This window comes from Mandrillus leucophaeus, unplaced genomic scaffold (assembly GCF_000951045.1).
Source record: "Mandrillus leucophaeus isolate KB7577 unplaced genomic scaffold, Mleu.le_1.0 Scaffold395, whole genome shotgun sequence".
In the NCBI taxonomy this organism is placed as follows: Eukaryota; Metazoa; Chordata; class Mammalia; order Primates; family Cercopithecidae; genus Mandrillus; species Mandrillus leucophaeus.
Genome location: NW_012104198.1, coordinates 2,392,029 through 2,410,629, shown reverse-complemented (window position 1 = coordinate 2,410,629; position 18,601 = coordinate 2,392,029). Strand labels below are relative to the sequence as shown.

The window sequence follows — 18,601 nt, the reverse complement described above, 5'->3', positions numbered from 1 at the left end:
CACTCTAGCCTGGGCAAGAGAGCGAGACTCCGTCTCAAAAAAAAAAAAAAAAAAATGTGGTACACACAATGGAATACTATTCGGCCATAAAAACAATGAAATCATGTCTTTTGCAGCAACATGGATGGAACTGAAGGTCATTAATTTGAGTGAAACAACTCAGAAACAGAAAGACAAATACTGAATCTTTTCACTTATAAGTGGCAGCTAAATAATGTGTACACATGGGCATAGCATGTGGAATGATAAACAACAAAGTCTTGGAAGGGTGGGGAGGTGGGAAGGAAGTAGATGATGAGGAAATTACTTAATGAGTACAATGTGCATTATTCAGGCTATGGATACAGTAAAATGCCTGACTTTACCACTACACAATGTAACAAAATTATGCTTGTGGCCGGGTGCTGTGACTCATGCCTGCAATCCTAGCACTTTGGGAGGCCAATGCACATTATTCAGTTGATGGATACAGTAAAATGCCTGACTTCACCACTACACAATGTATCCATGTAAAACAATTACACTTGTGGCCAGGCGCTGTGGCTCATGCCTGTAATCCCAGCACTTTGGGAGGCCAATGTACATTATTCAGATGACGGATACAGTAAAATGCCTGACTTCACCACTACACAAAATATCTGTGTAACAAAATTACACTTGTGACCTGGCATAGTGGCTTACGCCTGTAATCAGAGCACTTTGGGAGACTGAGGCAGGTGAATCACTGGAGGCCAGGAGTTTGAGACCAGCCTGGCCAACGTGGTGAAACCCCATCATCTCTACTAAAAATACAAAAATTAGCCAGGTATGGTGGCACACGCCTATAATCCCACCTACTCAGGAGGCAGAGGCAGGAAAATCGCTTGACCCTGGGAGGCAGAGGTTGCAGTGAGCCAAGATCACGCCACTGCACTCCAGCCTGGGCGACAGAGTGAGACTCTGTCTCAAAAAAAAAAAAAAAAAAATTACACTTGTACCCAATAGATTTATACAAAACAATTAAATGCTTCTGAGATCTGGCTAAATGGTTGCTCAGCCTGCATTCTGGTTCCACATGTAGGTCTGCTTGTGAAAACTCATTACAGCTGGGCACGGTGGCCCACGCTTGTAATCCCAGCACTTTGGGAGGCCAAGGCAGGTGGATCACCTGAGGTCGGGAGTTCAAGACCAGCCTGACCAACATGGAGAAACCCCGTCTCTACTAAAAATACAAAATTAGCCAGGGTGGTGGCACATGCTTGTAATCCCAGCTACTCGGGAGGCTGAGGCAGGAGAATCGCTTGAACCTGGGAGGCGGAGGTTGCGGTGAGCCGAGATCGCGCCATTGCACTCCAGCCTGGGCAAAAAGAGCAAAACTCTGTCTCAAAAAAAAAAAAAAAGAAAAAGAAAAAGAAAACTCATTACAGTGTTCACCCCTGGTCTGTGTACCCATCTGTATTTGTGTTACACTCCAATCTGAGGTTTACATTACAATAGGTCAAACCTGTGAAGCCTGAAATGAATAAAACCTTATATTGGCCCCAGCACAGGGCAATGCAGTAGCCATTAATTTAATGCTGAATGAACAGACAAATGGCTGGAGGTGGGACACGGTAGCTCTAAGATGGCCTCTTAACTTTTGAGGTCTCCTGAAAAAGTGCTAGTCCAGAATGATTCACTTTCCAGATGAGCAGGAGACACCCACCCCAAGGTCACTTACTCGAGGTTTTACAGACCAGTTTAAGAAACTGCCTAAGGACAAGTAATTTAGTAAATGGCAGAGCCTGGATATGAGTCCAGGTAGTCAGGCTCCAGAATCCAGGCTTTTGCCCACTACTTTATAGTGGTTTGGGGCACCACCGGCCACAGACCCCTTTGTCTCCCCCTCAGATCCAGACAGGCAGAGGTCCTGTCTTAAATCACTCTTGTGGGTTGGACAGGTCTCCTGGACACCCAGGAGTGGGAGAGTCCTGCTGCCCGAGGAGACTGGGGGTACATGAGGACGAAAATCTGACTCTGCTCGAGAAGGAATAAGGGAGGGAAAGGGATGCATGGTGGGACTTCCGTTCCTGTCTGTCCCACTCAGGGCAAGCTAGGGCTGACGGAACCTCAGACCAGCCAGTCACTTCTTAATGAGCTCACAGCTGGACTAGCAGGCAGGCAGAATATCCGTTTGGTTAACTGTATAACCGTTTGGTTGACTACAGAACTCATGGAGTGACAGGGAGAGGGGGCAATTTGAGGAAGTGACAGCGCGGTTTCCTGAACATCTAACTGAATGACAGCCTGCCTAGGACTGGCTGGGGCTGGTAGCCTGACAGTGGAAAAGACAGGCAGCCTCCTGAGGACCTTGCAGGCTGACTAACTGATGGTCCGTGGTGCTACTGCCTGCCTGGGTGGCCAGATGTTGTGAATGACTATTGTCAGGAATCACAGCTGGCCTGGGGGAATGTCTAGATGTTATACTGTCTGGCACTGTGTAAAGGAGGGCCACCTGGGGAAACCTCAGGCTGACTGATCAACAGATCCGTGGCTGCTTGCTAGGCAGCTGTATCTGGTAATCAACTGTCCACGCTGCTCGAATCACAGCATGCTGGAGGGCCTGGCTGGGTGCTCTGACTGACTGATCACCTGACAGACGGTGCGGTCAGTCGGATGCTGAGAATGACTGACGATGTGATGAGGGGCGGATTGAACGAGTCACAGGCCAGCTGGCCAGCAGCAAAATCAGCATAACTGTCTGACTCGATGGCTGTACGTGGTTACGGACTGTCTGCTCTGATAGAATCTCAGCTTCAACGCATCAGAGGAGACTGATTGACCAATGGTGGGGATGAGTCGCCTGAGAAATGACAGACTGGCTGACCCACTGACAGGTGGTGTGGAGGCTTAATCCTACCTCTAGTTGCTGTGACTATTTGCTTTGAGGGCCTAGCTGGGTGTTGTGACTGATCATGGTGTGAATGAGAAGTAATCTGAGGGAAAGACAGTGATCAGCTGATAGTGTCCGACAGGGCTGTATTAGATGCTGACAATGACAGCTTGCCCCGACCTAATCACAGCCCGCCTGGGGGCATGGCTGGATGCTGCAGTCTATGAGAGGATTTAGCCAGGGAGAATCGCAGCTGGTCCCAGGGCTATGGTGGGTGGAGAGGAGAACTAATTGAGGACAGGACGGTCATAGGGAATGGTAAGGCTGGCTGGCTAACAGTGCTGTCTGCCTGCCTCCAGGGAGTCGCCGCTGGCCCGGGGGCACAAATGGAAGCCGGTATTGACTGTCCGGCAGTGTGGATGGGGGCCGGGGGTCTGATTAGGCACCTGTCTGGTGCGACCGCCTGAGCGGTTGGATGGGGCGCTAGTCCATCTGGGAGCCCCGGCCTACTTGGGGTTAAAATGTGATGACGGGCTGACTGACGGTGATAATAGGGAGTATGACAGAACTCAGGAGCCACTGTGACTGGCTGATAAGGTGATTGGCTAGCAGTGTGACAGACAGACCAGCGCACGGGCAGGGCCTCGGGCAACTTTAGCTACCGCCACTGTCGCTCCCGCTGCCGCCGCCGCCCAGACGCACTCTGGGAAAGTGCGGCGAGCACCCGCCTCCCGGACCGAGCCGGGCGGCAGGGAGGGGTTCGGTCACGGCTCTCCGGTTGGTCCGCGCGGGTGCTGCGAGTCGCGAGCCGCGGCCAATAGGCTGCGCGTTCCCGGCCACGCCCGCGCGAGCTCTCTTCTCGCGAGGCCGGCTAGGCCCGAATGTCGTTAGCCGTGGGGAAAGATGGCGGAAAATTTAAAAGGTGAAGCAGTGGAGACAGAGGCGCGGGCCCGCTGGCCGGGCCGGGTGGGCTGGAGGGGTGGCGTCGCCGGCTCGGGACCCCGGCGTCTGAGGCCCCGGCGCCGGGAGCCGGAAGCTCGGCGCGGAAAGGATGGAGCTCGGGGAGCGCGGGCCTGGTGCGCGGGGCTGGGCGGGGCTGAGGGGAGGGGGCGCGTACCTCGGAACGCAGCGGGCCTGGGGCTAAGTGGGGACGCAGGAGGGGGGCGCGCGCCGCAGATCGCGACCGGACCAGCGCGCGCACGCGCGGGGGCTTGTCGGGGAGGCCGCGCCCGCGCGCGGGAAAATCGGCCCCCGGTGACCGTTACCCATTCGGTGTCCACGCGAGACGCCGGAAGGGGAGGGAAGATAAGGGGGACAGACCCCCCCTTCAGAGTGCGGGGACAGGGAACTCTTCAGGGGGAACGTATCGCCTCTCGGCGTGATGGGGGAAGGGTTTGGAATAGAGGATCCCCCAGAAGAGGGAAATGGGGCCTTCCTAGTAGGACAGCTGGACTCCCCCATGTGCAGGGAAAGAGGGGTGACTCAGTTATGTTGGGGGGCCCCTCTATGTGACAAAAGCCGCAGGGAGGACGGGTTCCACAAGTTGGGGGACCTCTGAGGGGTTCAGGAGAGTCCACCTGTGGCCAGTTCCGGAGCCAGCAGCTGGAGGTATTAGTTGGGACCACTTAAGTGGGGTTTCGAATGCAAGTGTAGGAAGGGGTTTGCCAGGAGAGGAAAGCGTGGGCACATGCGGGCTCGGTCTCCACTTGATCTTGCCTAAGTGGGGGGGTATGGCTTGCACACGAAATAATTTTGAAAAGCTCTTGTACGTTTTTAGGTTGACATCTAGAGTTTAAGTGTGATTTTTGCAATGGGAGGCAGAAAATATTAAACATTTTAAAAAGATGAAGTAGGATGAGGACTGACTGCCCTTGGAATGTTTTGAGACGTGATTTGATAAAATGGCTTCTAAAGCACATTGATTAAGAATGTGCCTTGAATCAGAAAGAAATCTATTTTTTAAAATCTCTATGTCTTACAAAATTTTGGCAGCCCCAGAAATATACCAGGTATATTTAAAAGAATCAGTGTCACTAATCTGTACTGCTTTGCATATAAATTCAGAGCATAACCCTTTGGATGAGCTTTACTCTTCACAGAAAGATGGATGAGACAGAAAGTCAAAATGTAGTGTGAAAAAATATACCTTGTGGATTTAAGGCACCCAGATTGATCATTTAAGGAGCCTTCCTGTAATGTAGTATCATTCCACAATCTCTTGCTCATAATTCCGAAATCTAAAAAGCCCTGAAAACTGAAATCCTTTTCTTAAATTTGGCACCTTTTATGGCAAAAGTAGATTATAAAGTGGAACTATTCTGTGAGGCTATTTTATATCTCTATTTCTCCTCTTTAATGTGGGAAATTCATACTTTTGCTGCAGGACAGTTAATGCATTTGATTATAGCTTGATGTCCCGTGGCCACGCTGGGGGTGTTAGGTGATGTATCCTAGAACTAGCCTTGTAAAATCCAAAAAATTTTGAATTCCAAAACACATCTGGCCCAGGAGTTTGAGATAAGGGATTAAAGACCAGTCTTTCCAGTTAGCCTTTGTTTGGTGCCCTGGAGGTTTTAATCTTGTCCTCCCATCCGCGCCCACCGCCCCCAACACCTCGGGGCATTGCATCCTACTGAGATGGGGGGTTGTTCTCTTTCTTTTGCAAAGTGGAGAGAAAGGTAGTCAGGTCCTGAACCCAAAGCAGGTTTGCAGGCAGTATTAGGAATGACATGGAGTCTGAAGCTCTGGAAATAGATTCCTTTAGGACGATTCATGTTGCAAACCCCACTCAGAGGTCTGCTGCTCCAGGGGCAGCCTTGGGCAGTGAGCATTGGGGTTCAAAGCACATTTCTGTTGTAGAACAGTCTCAGCATTGGGGAAGGCCTGTGGATTAAAGTTCCCTGACTCTTAGGCAGTCTTTGGGATGTCCCAGGGAGGATTTGGGGTCCCCTTTGACACCTGGCCTTGTCAGACTGCCCAGTAATAGTTCTTTCTGCCCTGCTTGATCCAGGCTGCAGCGTGTGTTGCAAGTCTTCTTGGAATCAGCTGCAGGACCTGTGCCGCCTGGCCAAGCTCTCCTGCCCTGCCCTCGGTATCTCTAAGAGGAACCTCTATGACTTTGAAGTCGAGTACCTGTGTGATTACAAGAAGATCCGCGTGAGTCTGGGGTGACCATGCTCTGGGAGGGGACAGGTCACAAGGAAGTTAAGTGTCCTGCCCTCTTGTCCCCAACTGCCCACATCTGTTTGCAAAGGGAATTTTCTCCTCTGACCCTGAAAAAATAGGATGAACAGACCCTTTTATCCCTATGTTACAGATAGGGAAACTAAGTAGCTTTCTGATGGGGGCAGGAGCCGGAATGAATTCTCTTCCCATCTCCCTAGGAATACAAAGTAACTGCAAAGGTTGAGATGCTGAACCCTAGAGTGGAAATGTCAACAGCTAACGGCTATTGAGCACTTTCAGTGTGCCAGGTGCTTCCTCTAGGAAACTCATTTAATCCCCTAACAACTGTGAAATGGGGACAGTTATTGCCAGAAGGGGGAGTGGCAGGATGGTTAGGAGAACAAACTGGAGTCAGCATGCTTGGGTTCCAGTCCTGGTTGTGTTTACCTACCCAAACCCTCAGTACTTCATTTCCTTTGTCATAAAAGGGGGATGACTAGGAGCATCCACCTCATGTCGGGTTGTGAGGATTAAGTTAGTTAATAATACATGTAAGCTGCCTAAAACAGGCAAGGACTTGTCAGGGTCCAGGTGAGCCATAGTGGTGGCAGTGATGATGGTTTGTCGGGATTAAGTTAGTTAATAATACATGTAAGCTGCCTAAAACAGGCAAGGACTTGTCAGGGTCCAGGTGAGCCATAGTGGTGGCAGTGATGATGGTTTGTCACTGGATGTATTTTGAAGGTGGGGCTAATGGGATGTGCGGAGGGTGGATGTCGGAAGTGTGAACAAAAGAGGATTCAAGGATGACTCCAGGAGTTCCGGTCTGAACAGCTAGAAGGAGGGAGCTGATGATGGGGAAGACCAAGGAGGGGAGTGGGTTTGGGAGATTAATTAAAAGTTGGAACAGTTTGGACAGACAGTAAGGGGGAGAGCAGGATTTGAACCTGGTAATCCTCACTCTAGAGCCCATGCTTTTTAACCACCGCATGAAGTCATTCCAGAAAAGGGGTGGGGTGGGTTAGGTGTTATCCATCAGCTTTGGCATGGAAGCCCCATGAAGGCTGGCCCAAAGATCTCACCACTTATGGTACCACCGTTCCTCTACCCACCCCCAACAGGAACAGGAATATTACCTGGTGAAATGGCGCGGATATCCAGACTCAGAGAGCACCTGGGAGCCACGGCAGAATCTCAAGTGTGTGCGTATTCTCAAGCAGTTCCACAAGGACTTAGAGAGGGAGCTGCTCCGGCGGCACCACCGGTCAAAGACCCCCCGGCACCTGGACCCAAGCTTGGCCAACTACCTGGTGCAGAAGGCCAAGCAGAGGCGGGCGCTCCGTCGCTGGGAGCAGGAGCTCAATGCCAAGCGCAGCCATCTGGGACGCATCACTGTAGAGAATGAGGTGGACCTGGACGGCCCCCCGCGGGCCTTCGTGTACATCAATGAGTACCGTGTTGGTGAGGGCATCACCCTCAACCAGGTGGCTGTGGGCTGCGAGTGCCAGGACTGTCTGTGGGCACCCACTGGAGGCTGCTGCCCGGGGGCGTCACTGCACAAGTTTGCCTACAATGACCAGGGCCAGGTGCGGCTTCGAGCCGGGCTGCCCATCTACGAGTGCAACTCCCGCTGCCGCTGTGGCTATGACTGCCCGAATCGCGTGGTACAGAAAGGCATCCGATATGACCTCTGCATCTTCCGCACGGATGATGGGCGTGGCTGGGGCGTCCGCACCCTGGAGAAGATTCGCAAGAACAGCTTCGTCATGGAGTACGTGGGAGAGGTAGGGAGATGGGACCAGTGTGTGTGTGCAGCTCTTCCCACCCTGTGTTCACAGTGTGCACCCAGCTCTCCTCACTGTGTGTCTGCAACTCCCTGCTTTCCCTATGGGAAAGGCCTGGTACACTGATCTAAGAGTGTCATAGGGACATCGGGCAGGGACAAGTATTCCATGCTGGTGGTTACAGAAACACCGAAATACTTCTGCACTGGGTTGACTTTATCAGGGTACTTAGCAAAGAAGAAAAGTGGGAGCTGAGATCCAGGCAGCCTTAGCATTCCTTGTATCAGGCCATGTGGTCTGGCATAGGGCTGCATCAGCTGGAAAGGCACTTCCTCTTCTCATTTCACAAGGGCCCATCTTATCACCAAGCAGTATCTGCCTGAGAAGCATTGTTTTACCAGTCTGCACAGAAGGAACGCAGTCTGGAGTAGGATGAGACATGCTTTGGACAAAGGTTGGCTAACTCCTTTAGACTTTCAGGACACTGGGGAAAGCTGAGTGTACTAGGCAAGCCAGCCATTGTAAAAACAACTCCCTCATCTTAGTGACTTTGCACATTACAAGTTTGCTTGCTTATGGAACAGTCCACTGTGGGGGTTTGGGTGGATATCCTTTCACACAGCGACTGGGATACCGAGGCTCTTTCCCTCCTGTGCCTTTGCTGTGCCTTGAAGCCTTGGAGTCACCACTAGATCATCAGCATTGCCTAGCAGGCGGGCCAAGTCGGGGATAGAAGGGGCCCATCCTAGTGGGCCAGGCCTAGATGCAGCACCCATCACTTCTGCTCATGCTCCACTGGCTGGAACTGAGTCACTGGCCTTACCTCCGTGCAAGGGAGGCAACGGGATGTGCTTTAGCCATGTGCCCAGCTGCACAAGGCTAAAGCACAGCCATAACTAGCAAGTAGATAACAAGTATCTACAACAGAAAAATGTCACATTCTAAGATGGGATGCAGTTAGCATTTGGGATGAGATGAATTTTTGTTATGTAGAACTGTCTCATGCATTGGGGGACATTTAGCATTCCTGGACCTTTACCATTTAAATCCATGAGTGTGCCCTGTCATAGTGACACCCCCAGATACCTGTATATATTTCCATAGGTCCCTTAGGGGTGTGATATGGTTGGAAAGTGACAGAAACTGCCCTGAGGAACACTCACATGAGGGTGTCCACACTGTAGCACTGATACTGATGACAAGGAGAGGCTCCTGCTCTGAGAAACTGTAAAGTAGAGAGGGTCACACCCCACAGGGACAGAGACAATCTTGGGCAGAACAATCTATACCACAGAGGACCCTGACAGTCTGGGCAAGGAAACAGCCACACCCTGTCCAGATAACCCTGCTGGCCTGCTGGAGGAGATGTCCACATGCCACAGGACCTGGCCATCTAGAAGGAGGAGTGGGGAGGTGTCCACACCCTGAGGGCTCCTGACAGTGGGAGCGGGAGGGAGTCCTGATAATCTGTAGGAAGTCCATGTCTCACAGTGACCCCAGTGACCTGGAGGAAAAGCTTGTGCTCTCCACACTCTAGAGGACCTGGTCTGATTTAGGAAGTGTCCACACCCATGCTGTCATGACAGTCAGGAAAAAGAAGTGTCCTCACCCCAGAGGGATCCAGACAGCCTGGAGATCTAGTCTATACCCAAGGGCACCCTGACAGTATCGGGGTAAGTGTCCATGCCCTCAGTGTCCTGACACTCTGGAGGAAGTGTCCAGAGGTTGAAGGAACCCAAACTCTCTGGAGGAGGACATGTCCAGACTCCACAGGACCCCGACAGTCCACCGTCCTAGGAGCTGCACAGAGCAAGAAGTATCTCAGCCTCACTGTACTGGCATCTGGAGGAAACACTGTCCACCACACAGGGTCCTGACAGTCGAGGAGGAAGACTCTATACCCCAAGGGCAGCCTCGGACCCTCCTGGGCCTGAGAGTTTTCTGGCTGCTCTTCCTTAGTGTCTTTAATCCTCTACCCTGGAAACATCAAGGTTTCCAGGGACCCTCTCAGCCCTGTCCTCACCCTTCCTGCTCTCCACACATTCTTGCTGCACTATTTCCTGGTCGCCCTCCAGCACTCTCAGATCTGTGGGTCCTCCTGATGGTGCCACAGGCCTCCGGAAAGAGCCAAACTCATCTTCCCGCATCCCCCTCTGAAGAGACAGTATAGCAAATGGTTAGGAGAGTGGTCTCTGGATCCTGACTGCCTGAGGCCGAAACCCAGCTCCACTACTCATCAGCAGTCACTAACCTCTGTGCCTGCATTTACTAATCTGCAAAATGGGAACGATAATAGCACTCAACTCACACACTTGTTACAAAAATTATTAAATGAGTTACTATGTATCAAGCACTTGGAAAAAGCACTTGAACAGTGTTCAGTACACAGTAAGTTTGATACAAACATTATCAGCACAGTCCAAACTTCAGCAAATCCAAAATGTCCAGAAGACCAAGTTTTTTTGTAACTCATCTGGCTACAGGACCCAGCCTGACTGGATAGGGTCCTATTTGTAGTCTTTATTTATCCTACTTGGGGTAATAGTCATAAATTTCGTTGCAGCAGTTCTAATTTACTTGATTCTGTAGTGCCGTCCCAGACGCTGCCAGAGTGTTACAGAATCAAGGGCCTATCTGCACACCATGCTATCTACTGTCCTCCTTCAGCTGGGACATGTACTGACAGTCTGTACCAAGAGCTCCCTCCACGGGAGCTGCCCTTCCCTCCTTTGCAGCCTCCCACGTTGGGTCAGAACTTTCATGTTCCTGCAGAACATTCCCATCCTCACCCAAGAGACAATGCCAGCCTATTTTACCCATTCTAAAACATACATTTTCTTCCTATTTTAACATCTCTGAAATGAAAATGTCTTAATTAAATCATGGTGTATCATTTATAATTAACAGCAGTTTTTCCTTTCTTGGTAAAGGGCACATAAAATAAGGGTGTGCCTTACATTTATAAGTGGTCCTTATAACCACTCCTAACATTGCTCACTCTCCTATCAGAAACAGGAACACCTTTCACATCCATGATCTTGTATGGATCTTTACAACAGTCCCTGTCAGGTTGGGATTTTGTCACTGTCATTCCCATTCTGCAGATGAGAAAACTGAGGCCCAGAGGTGGAATAACTTCATTAAAATCACAAAAGTAGTATAATGGATAAAAAAAATAAAGGCCCAAATAATGTCTAAAACTGGTGCCCTGCCAGGCTGTAGCTTTTTTTTTTTTTAGCTGAGGAAACAGGCAGAGAGAACATTCAGGATCCCATGTCCAGGAGGGGGCAGAGCAGCAGCTGACTCCAAGTCTTCTAGTTCCCAATCACGTCAGCACCCTCTCAGAACTGCCAGCTTATAGCCTGTCTTTTCCGTTCATTCTGGAGAGCTGTTAGGGAGCGGAGACAGGCCGATCTGTTCCCAAGCTTTCAGGGTTGACCAGTCATTAGAGAATGGGACTGAAAAGAAGAGGAGAAGGAACCAGGAAGCGTTTGTGCCCTGGAGGGCCTGCAGTATGACTCACTCCTGGTGAGATTGGGAGAGCAGGTAGTGGCAGAATAGGCATGAAGATGGAGACCAGGGAGGATGTGGGCACTCCCCCTGGCTCAAGGAGGGCCTACAGTGAAAAAGATGGCTCATACCCCACCCACTAGGCCCGTGAGCCTGGGAGAGGCTGCCCTTTGATCCCAGGGCTTTATCAGACAAGTGGCCAGCTTTTGAGGTAGGGGAGGAACGGGAAGCTTGGAAGGCTGCCCAGAGAGGTCCCATCTGTTTGAGCTGATGCCACAAGGAAGACTGTGTGTTCTCCAGAGGTGAAGGGAGACTGATCTTGACATATTCCACCCTCATGCTGTGCCCCTTAGGAGAGAGTCCCCACTCTTCCACCAGGTGGTAAAGCCCTTTTATGATCTGCAACTTGTTTTAGAGAATCCTTCTCTTCTCCATTCCCCCTCAAGCCCTAAGCATTGTTTCCTGATCACAATCTTACACTGTGGGTGTCTGAATCTGTCTCTCTGTGACCAGACTTTGACCCCTTGAGGGCAGGGACCAATCCTGGTTCCTGTGTATCCCCTACCCACCTGTGACCCCTGAGAATGGTGACTGGGCCTGGTCCCTGTGTCTCCCTGATCAGACCGTGAGCCCTGGGTGCTGGGACTGGGCACAAGGAAGGCCTCAATAAAAACTCACCGAATGGATGAGTAAACAAACAAAAACAGGGTGCAGGGGAGCCAGGTTCCTCAAGGAACAGAACTGGAGCACTGGGCAGTGGGTAGTGTGGCCCGAGGGTGGGGGTAAAGTTTGGTTTCCTCAAGGCATTGTTAGTCAGCCGTTGGCATGGAACACAGCCTTGAGGAGACAGCCAGGAGAACACCAGTGTGGCCATCCTAGCTAAGGAGATGGATTCCCAAGTCAGAAGGGCATGGTCACCGGCCCACATGAGGGTGAGCAAGGAAGGAGGCCTGAGAGGGGTCTCTGGAGAAGGGAGGGGAAGGAAAAAGTGTGGCAGGGGAGTGCTGGAGCTACCTGCAGGGCCGCCACTTGGACAGAGGACAGGCTGCTAAGCCAGCAAGCAGAATCAAAGTAAACAGCAGTCCCCATGTGTCTCCTGTGTGCTGTGCACTGTTCTTGGCTGAGGTACAGTGGGACCCCCACCCAGGGAAGGGCCTGGTCAGCTATGCTTGGGGATTGCCAGGAGGCTGCCATTGCTGGCCTCGGGGAAGTGGGGCCATGGGGCCGCAGAGGAGAGATTTGTTGGGGTGGATTGGGAGGCAAGGACAGGCTGGGGCTAGGATGGCAGCAAAGCTTCCTGTTTCCTAGGACAGGCAGGGACCCAGCTGGGGAGGAGGCACCCACTGCTGTCTGAAGCACCAGTTGACACCACGCAGCCCTGAGCCGAGGGAGAGCTCCTCTCACCGTGTTCTCCCTTCATCTTTCCTCCCTCTCTACTGCTGTCTCTGAAGTGTGTGGCCTCAGCCTCTTTCTGGCTCTCTGGACCTCGGCCTCCCTCTGCCTCTGCCTCCACCTCTCTTGCCTGAGGCCCTTGCCCCTTTTCCCCATGGCCTGGATATCTTCTTCCCCTCTCCCCACGCCCTCCCTGCTGGGTCCTACACGGGCTCAGGCTCCCTTGCCTGGATCAGTCAGTGTCTCTCCCCGTGGCACCCCAGGTCACTTTCTTTCTTGCCCTTGCTTTGGTCTCTCCTGATCACCTTCCTGCTCCGTCCCAGGGTGCTGGAGGCTCCAGGGGTTCTTGGGCAGCTCTTGCTGGGTGGCGGCAGGAGGCGCTCACATGGCCCCAGTTGAGCCCTGCAGCCAGGCCAGCCTGCGTTCACCGCCAGGGACTCCTCCTGTTAGCCAGAGGCCTGAGGCGGGCCGGGTGGTTGCCAATTGAGGCCCAGCTCCCCACAAAGAGCCAACAGACCCTCTGCGTCACTGCCTGCGTGTGTCCATGGGCAGGGGTGCCTCCTGCTCCCTGTCCTTCGGAGGTCAGGAGTAGTGCCGGCTTTCCTGAGCCTTCGCAGTCAATCTCCCCTCACCCATGGCCCTTTCCCTAGATCATTACCTCAGAGGAGGCGGAGCGGCGGGGCCAGATCTACGACCGCCAGGGTGCCACCTACCTCTTTGACCTGGACTACGTGGAGGACGTGTACACCGTGGATGCCGCCTACTATGGCAACATCTCCCACTTTGTCAACCACAGTGTGGGTACCCCCGGCAGGCGGGCAGGGGGTCAAGAGGGGCAGACTGGGGCCCCTCCTCACTCTCCCAACTGTTCTTTCTCGCCCAGTGTGACCCCAACCTGCAGGTGTACAACGTCTTCATAGACAACCTTGACGAGCGGCTGCCCCGCATCGCTTTCTTTGCCACAAGAACCATCCGGGCAGGCGAGGAGCTCACCTTTGATTACAACATGCAAGGTGGGGGTGGCACGGGACTGGGGGCAGGGGCGCACTGTGACTTAGGACACAAGGACCCCTCCCGAAGGCACACCAGTCACTCAGAGAACCAAGGAAAATTCTGTAGCGGGGGCTTTAAGATGCTCTTCCTGACTCCCAGTCCCCATTCGGACTACTAGACCCCTGCCTACCCCTTGAGTCTCCTCATTCCCAGCCCCTGAACCCTAACCCTGAGGCATTCATACCAACTTCTCCCAAGATTCCCAGAGAGTTAAGACACTCCTGACTCCAGTCTTGACTGAATTTCCCTCATCCCCCAGCCCCTCCCCACTCCTAGCTCCCTTTGGCCTTCTTCATCCCAAGCCTCTGGACACCCTTGTGGCCTCCAGCCAGTCCCCTCCTTGATAAGCTAGCCACCTCTGAGACCCTCAAAGGTAGGTCTTTGGCAGGAGAGTTCAGATGTACCTCTGGATGCCCAGGTGGCCCTCTATTCCTGCCCCTGCCCCGCCCCACCTAAAATGACCCTCCTGGTTCCCTGACAGCTCCCTGCCTCCCCCAGCATTCCTCAACCCCTGGCCTGAACAACCTCCAGTGCTGAGCCCTGGCCCCAGCCCCAAACCACCAACCCTAAGATCTCCTCCCAACTCAAATTCCAGAGTTGCTCCCAGCCCCCAAGATCCTTGGTCTCATGGTATAAAGGGTAGTGGGACCCTTCATCCAGGCCTTCTAACAAGTCCCCTGCCTCCTTTCCTGCCTTCCTCCCTCCCTCCTCCCCCTCCCTCCCTGCCTCCTTCCCTCCTCTCCTCCCTGGCTGTGACTCCACAGTGGACCCCGTGGACATGGAGAGCACCCGCATGGACTCCAACTTTGGCCTGGCTGGGCTCCCTGGCTCCCCTAAGAAGCGGGTCCGTATTGAGTGCAAGTGTGGGACTGAGTCCTGCCGCAAATACCTCTTCTAGCCCTTAGAAGTCTGAGGCCAGACTGACCGAGGGGGCCTGAAGCTACACGCACCTCCCCCACCGCTGCCCTCCTGTCGAGAATGACTGCCAGGGCCTCACCTGCCTCCACCTGCCCCCACCTGCTCCTACCTGCTCTACGTTCAGGGCTGTGGCCGTGGTGAGGACTGACTCCAGGAGTCCCCTTTCCCTGTCCCAGCCCCATCTGTGGGTTGCACTTACAAACCCCCACCCACCTTCAGAAATAGTTTTTCAACATCAAGACTTTCTGTCGTTGGGATTCATGGCCTATTAAGGAGGTCCAAGGGGTGAGTCCCAGCCCAGCCCCAGAATATATTTGTTTTTGCACCTGCTTCTGCCTGGAGCTTGAGGGGTCTGCTGCAGGCCTCCTCCCTACTACCCTAAAGGTATGGGGAAGCAACCCCAGGGCAGGCAGACATCAGAGGCCAGAGTGCCCAGCCCGACATGAAGCTGGTTCCCCGACCACAGAAACTTTGTACTAGTGAAAGAAAGGGGGTCCCTGGGCTACGGGCTGAGGCTGGTTTCTGCTCGTGCTTACAGTGCTGGCTAGTGTTGGCCCAAAGAGCTGTAGGGTCTCTTCTTTAGGGCTGCATATCTGAGAAGTGGATGCCCACATGCCACTGGAAGGGAAGTGGGTGTCCATGGCCCACTGAGCAGTGAGAGGAAGGCAGTACAGAGCTGGCCAGCCCTGGAGGTGGGTTGGGACCAAGCTCTGCCTTCACAGTGCAGAAAAGGTACCTAGGGCTCTTGGGAGCTCTACGGTTGCTGGGGGCCCTGACCTGGGGTGTCAAGACCGCTGACACCACTCAGAGCTGGAACCAAGATCTCAATAGTCCGTAGATAGCACTTAGGACAAGAATGTGCATTGATGGGGTGGTGATGAGGTGCCAGGCACTGGGTAGAGCACCTGGTCCACGTGGATTGTCTCAGGGAAGCCTTGAAAACCACGGAGGTGGATCCCAGGAAAGGGCCCATGTGGCAGAAGGCAAAGTACAGGCCAAGAATTGGGGGTGGGGTAGATGGCTTCCCCACTATGGGATGACGAGGTGAGAGGGAAGCCCTTGCTGCCTGCCATTCCCAGACCCCAGCCCTTTGCGTTCATCCTGGGTCCACTGGTCTCAAAAGTCACCTGCCTACAAATGTACAAAAGGCGAAGGTTCTGATGGCTGCCTTGCTCCTTGCTCCCCCACCCCCTGTGAGGTCTTCTCTAGGAAGTCCTTTCTGACTACCTGTGCCCAGAGTGCCCCTACGTGAGACTGTATGCCCTGCTATCAGACGCCAGATCTATGTGTCTGTCTGTGTGTCCATCCCGCCGGCCCCCCAGACTAACCTCCAGGCATGGACTGAATCTGGTTCTCCTCTTGTACACCCCTCAACTCTACGCAGCCTGGAGTGGGCATCAATAAAATGAACTGTCGACTGAACAAACCAAGATGTGAGGTGCTTGTGTGGGTGGGGGTTGAGGGGATAGAGGCTGGGAGCTGGGTTTGCCCAGTAACACGTTCCTCAAACTTCAGCCATTTGACTCTAATCCTCAAAATTTCAGCCCCCACAGCATATTACTTACACCATCGTCTATATAACATCTTGACCTAAAATAAGTTTGTTTTATACTTAAACTTTAAAATGCACTTAAGGCTGGGTGTGGTGGCTCACATCTTTAATCCCAGCACTTTGGGAGGCCAAGGCAGGCAGACTGCTTGAGCTCAGGAGTTCGAGACCAGCATGGGCAATGTGGTGAAACCATGTCTCTACAAAAAATACAAAAATTGGCCAGGTGTGGTGGCATGTGCCTGTGGTCCCAGCTACTCAGGAGGCTGAAGTGGGAAGACTGCTTGAGCCTGGGAGGCGGAGGTTGCAGTGAGCTGAGATCTCACCACTGTACTCCAGCCTGTCTCCAAAAAAAGAGCCAGACCCTGTCTCAAAACAATGCAATTAAATTGACTGGTTTAGACTGGCCATAACTAGTTTTGACTGGACTTGACTGATCTTGACCTGTGTTGGCTGACTTTGACTCGTCATGATTGACTGTGACTGGTGGTAGCTAGCTGTGACTGCCTCAACTCGTCTTGACCAATCAGGACTGGCTTGGACTGAGATTGACCAGTTTTGACTGCTTAAACTGGCTGTGATCAGCCTGAACTGGCTTGGATTGGCCTGGACCAGCAGGGACTGAAATGGACTGGTTTTGACCAGCTTTGACCAGCCTTGACTGGTCTTGGCCTGCTGTGACTAACCTGGACCAGCTGTGACTGGCTGTGACTATAATTGACTAGTTTGGACGGGCCATGACTGGCTTTGACCCATCCTGACCAGCCATGACCAGTGGTTTCTGGCCTTGACTGGCCGTGATCAGCTTTGACCAGCTTAGACTAGCCATAGCCAGCTTTGATCAGTCTTGACTGGCCATGACTGGTGGTGACCAGCCATGACTGGTAGTGTCTGGCTAGACCCTGCCACCTCCTGCCTGACCAAGTGCCCAGGCCTCAGGTGCTATATACAGCACTGGGGGGGGTAGGGGGAGGATAAAAGGAGTGGAGCAAAGTGGAGAGAGAGAAAAACAAATCCACTGCTGTCTAAATGGAAAAACCATAATCACTTGCCATAAGCAAACAAAAATAACCAGAGAAATACATCAATGGAAATATTAAAATGTGATAATATTCTAGCTAGACCTTCTAGCTGGACCTTCCCTGCTCTTAAAGGCTTTGAACCCAAAATCTGCCTCCTGCATTCAAAATGAAAAGTTTGTGTGTGCTGGGGAAGCTTTTTCTGCAAATATTTATTGAGCATCTATATGGTGCCAGGGTATAAAGTGGAGAACGAAGAGCACATTTCAGATATACTTACTCATTTTCATCATCTCTCAACCCGAATGGGAGCCAGTGCTCTTTGTTTTTGCTCAGAGACCTCACATGCCATGACACAGATACCCAAATATTTCAAAGACCTCATACAGAGGTGACAGGATCCCAAAGAGCCCAGAGACCTCATACACAGGGTACCTAGGACATACACAGGGCACCTAGGGTATAAGGCCTCACAGACCATATACCCTGAATATTGACCCCAAACTTCTCAGAAACCTCATACCCTGGGATACACACCTACATATATCTCAGAGCTCTCATAACTGGACACACCGCAAGTAACACAGGTTTCACTGAAACTATGGGCTACAGACTCCTAAACAGCTCTTAGACCTCACATACTGCCTCATATACCGGGATTCAGACCTCAAACACATCAGATAACTTTCCTTTGATGACAGAGATGCACAACCATCTCAAAGACCTTACAACTTGAGATGTCACTACCCAAACTATTTGGAGGCTCCACACCCTGATCATTGACTTCCAAACCGCTCAGATACTTAATATCCTGGGACAGACCCCTAAACAACTGAGCTGGCATACCCTGGACACAGACTGCCCAAACACCCGAGATACCTCGCCCTCTGAAAACAGATCCTTAAATGGTTCTGAAACCTCATACCTTGGATAGAGACCCACAAATTGCTCAGAGACACCCTTGAAAACAGACAAGTAAACATCCCAGAGACCTTACACGTGAATATAGTGCCACAAACAACTCAGAGACTCAAGTCTTTGACGCAGACCCCAAGAGCTTAGAGATCTCACAGCCTGGAAACAGATCGTGCTCACAGGACTCATACCTGGGAAACAAATCTGTTTACAGCTCAAACATGACCTCACGCCTTCTGACACAGACCCCTCAACAGTTCAGAGCCAAGGCAGCCTAGGAATCAATATATTTCTATTCTGTTGGTAACAGACAATACCAAACACTTCAGAGACCTCACGCTTTGTAACCCACACACCCAAAGAGCTCAGAGACCTAGAAATCTGATTACAGACCTCCGGGAAGCTCAGAGACTTCACAATCAGGGATAAAGATCCACCAATTTCT

At 52.2% G+C, this 18,601-nt stretch overlaps 1 protein-coding gene across 2 annotated transcripts; it reads left to right on the top strand.

The window, feature by feature from the left end:
- Positions 1-2,539: 2,539 nt before the first annotated feature.
- On the top strand, positions 2,540-16,099 carry SUV39H1 (suppressor of variegation 3-9 homolog 1 (Drosophila)). Of its 2 annotated transcripts, none has more exons than XM_011991412.1 (6): positions 2,540-2,855; positions 5,862-6,007; positions 7,138-7,800; positions 13,353-13,499; positions 13,586-13,715; positions 14,520-16,099. In XM_011991412.1, the coding sequence occupies exons 1-6, from the start codon at positions 2,804-2,806 to the stop codon at positions 14,651-14,653; spliced, it is 1,272 nt and encodes a 423-aa protein (XP_011846802.1). In that variant the 5' UTR covers positions 2,540-2,803; the 3' UTR covers positions 14,654-16,099. The 2 variants fall into 2 exon arrangements, with proteins under 2 accessions (XP_011846802.1, XP_011846803.1); XM_011991413.1 differs by lacking the exon at positions 2,540-2,855 and adding an exon at positions 3,503-3,773.
- Positions 16,100-18,601: the final 2,502 nt, after the last annotated feature.

Bases quoted from the DNA above. Each gene is read 5' to 3' on its own strand.
- SUV39H1 (XM_011991412.1), top strand. From the start codon at position 2,804: ATGGTGGGGATGAGTCGCCTGAGAAATGACAGACTGGCTGACCCACTG. The intron at 2,856-5,861 runs GTGGTGTGGAGG...TGCTTGATCCAG, and splicing joins ACTGGCTGACCCACTGACAG to GCTGCAGCGTGTGTTGCAAG. The intron at 13,500-13,585 runs GTGGGTACCCCC...TTTCTCGCCCAG, and splicing joins CCCACTTTGTCAACCACAGT to TGTGACCCCAACCTGCAGGT.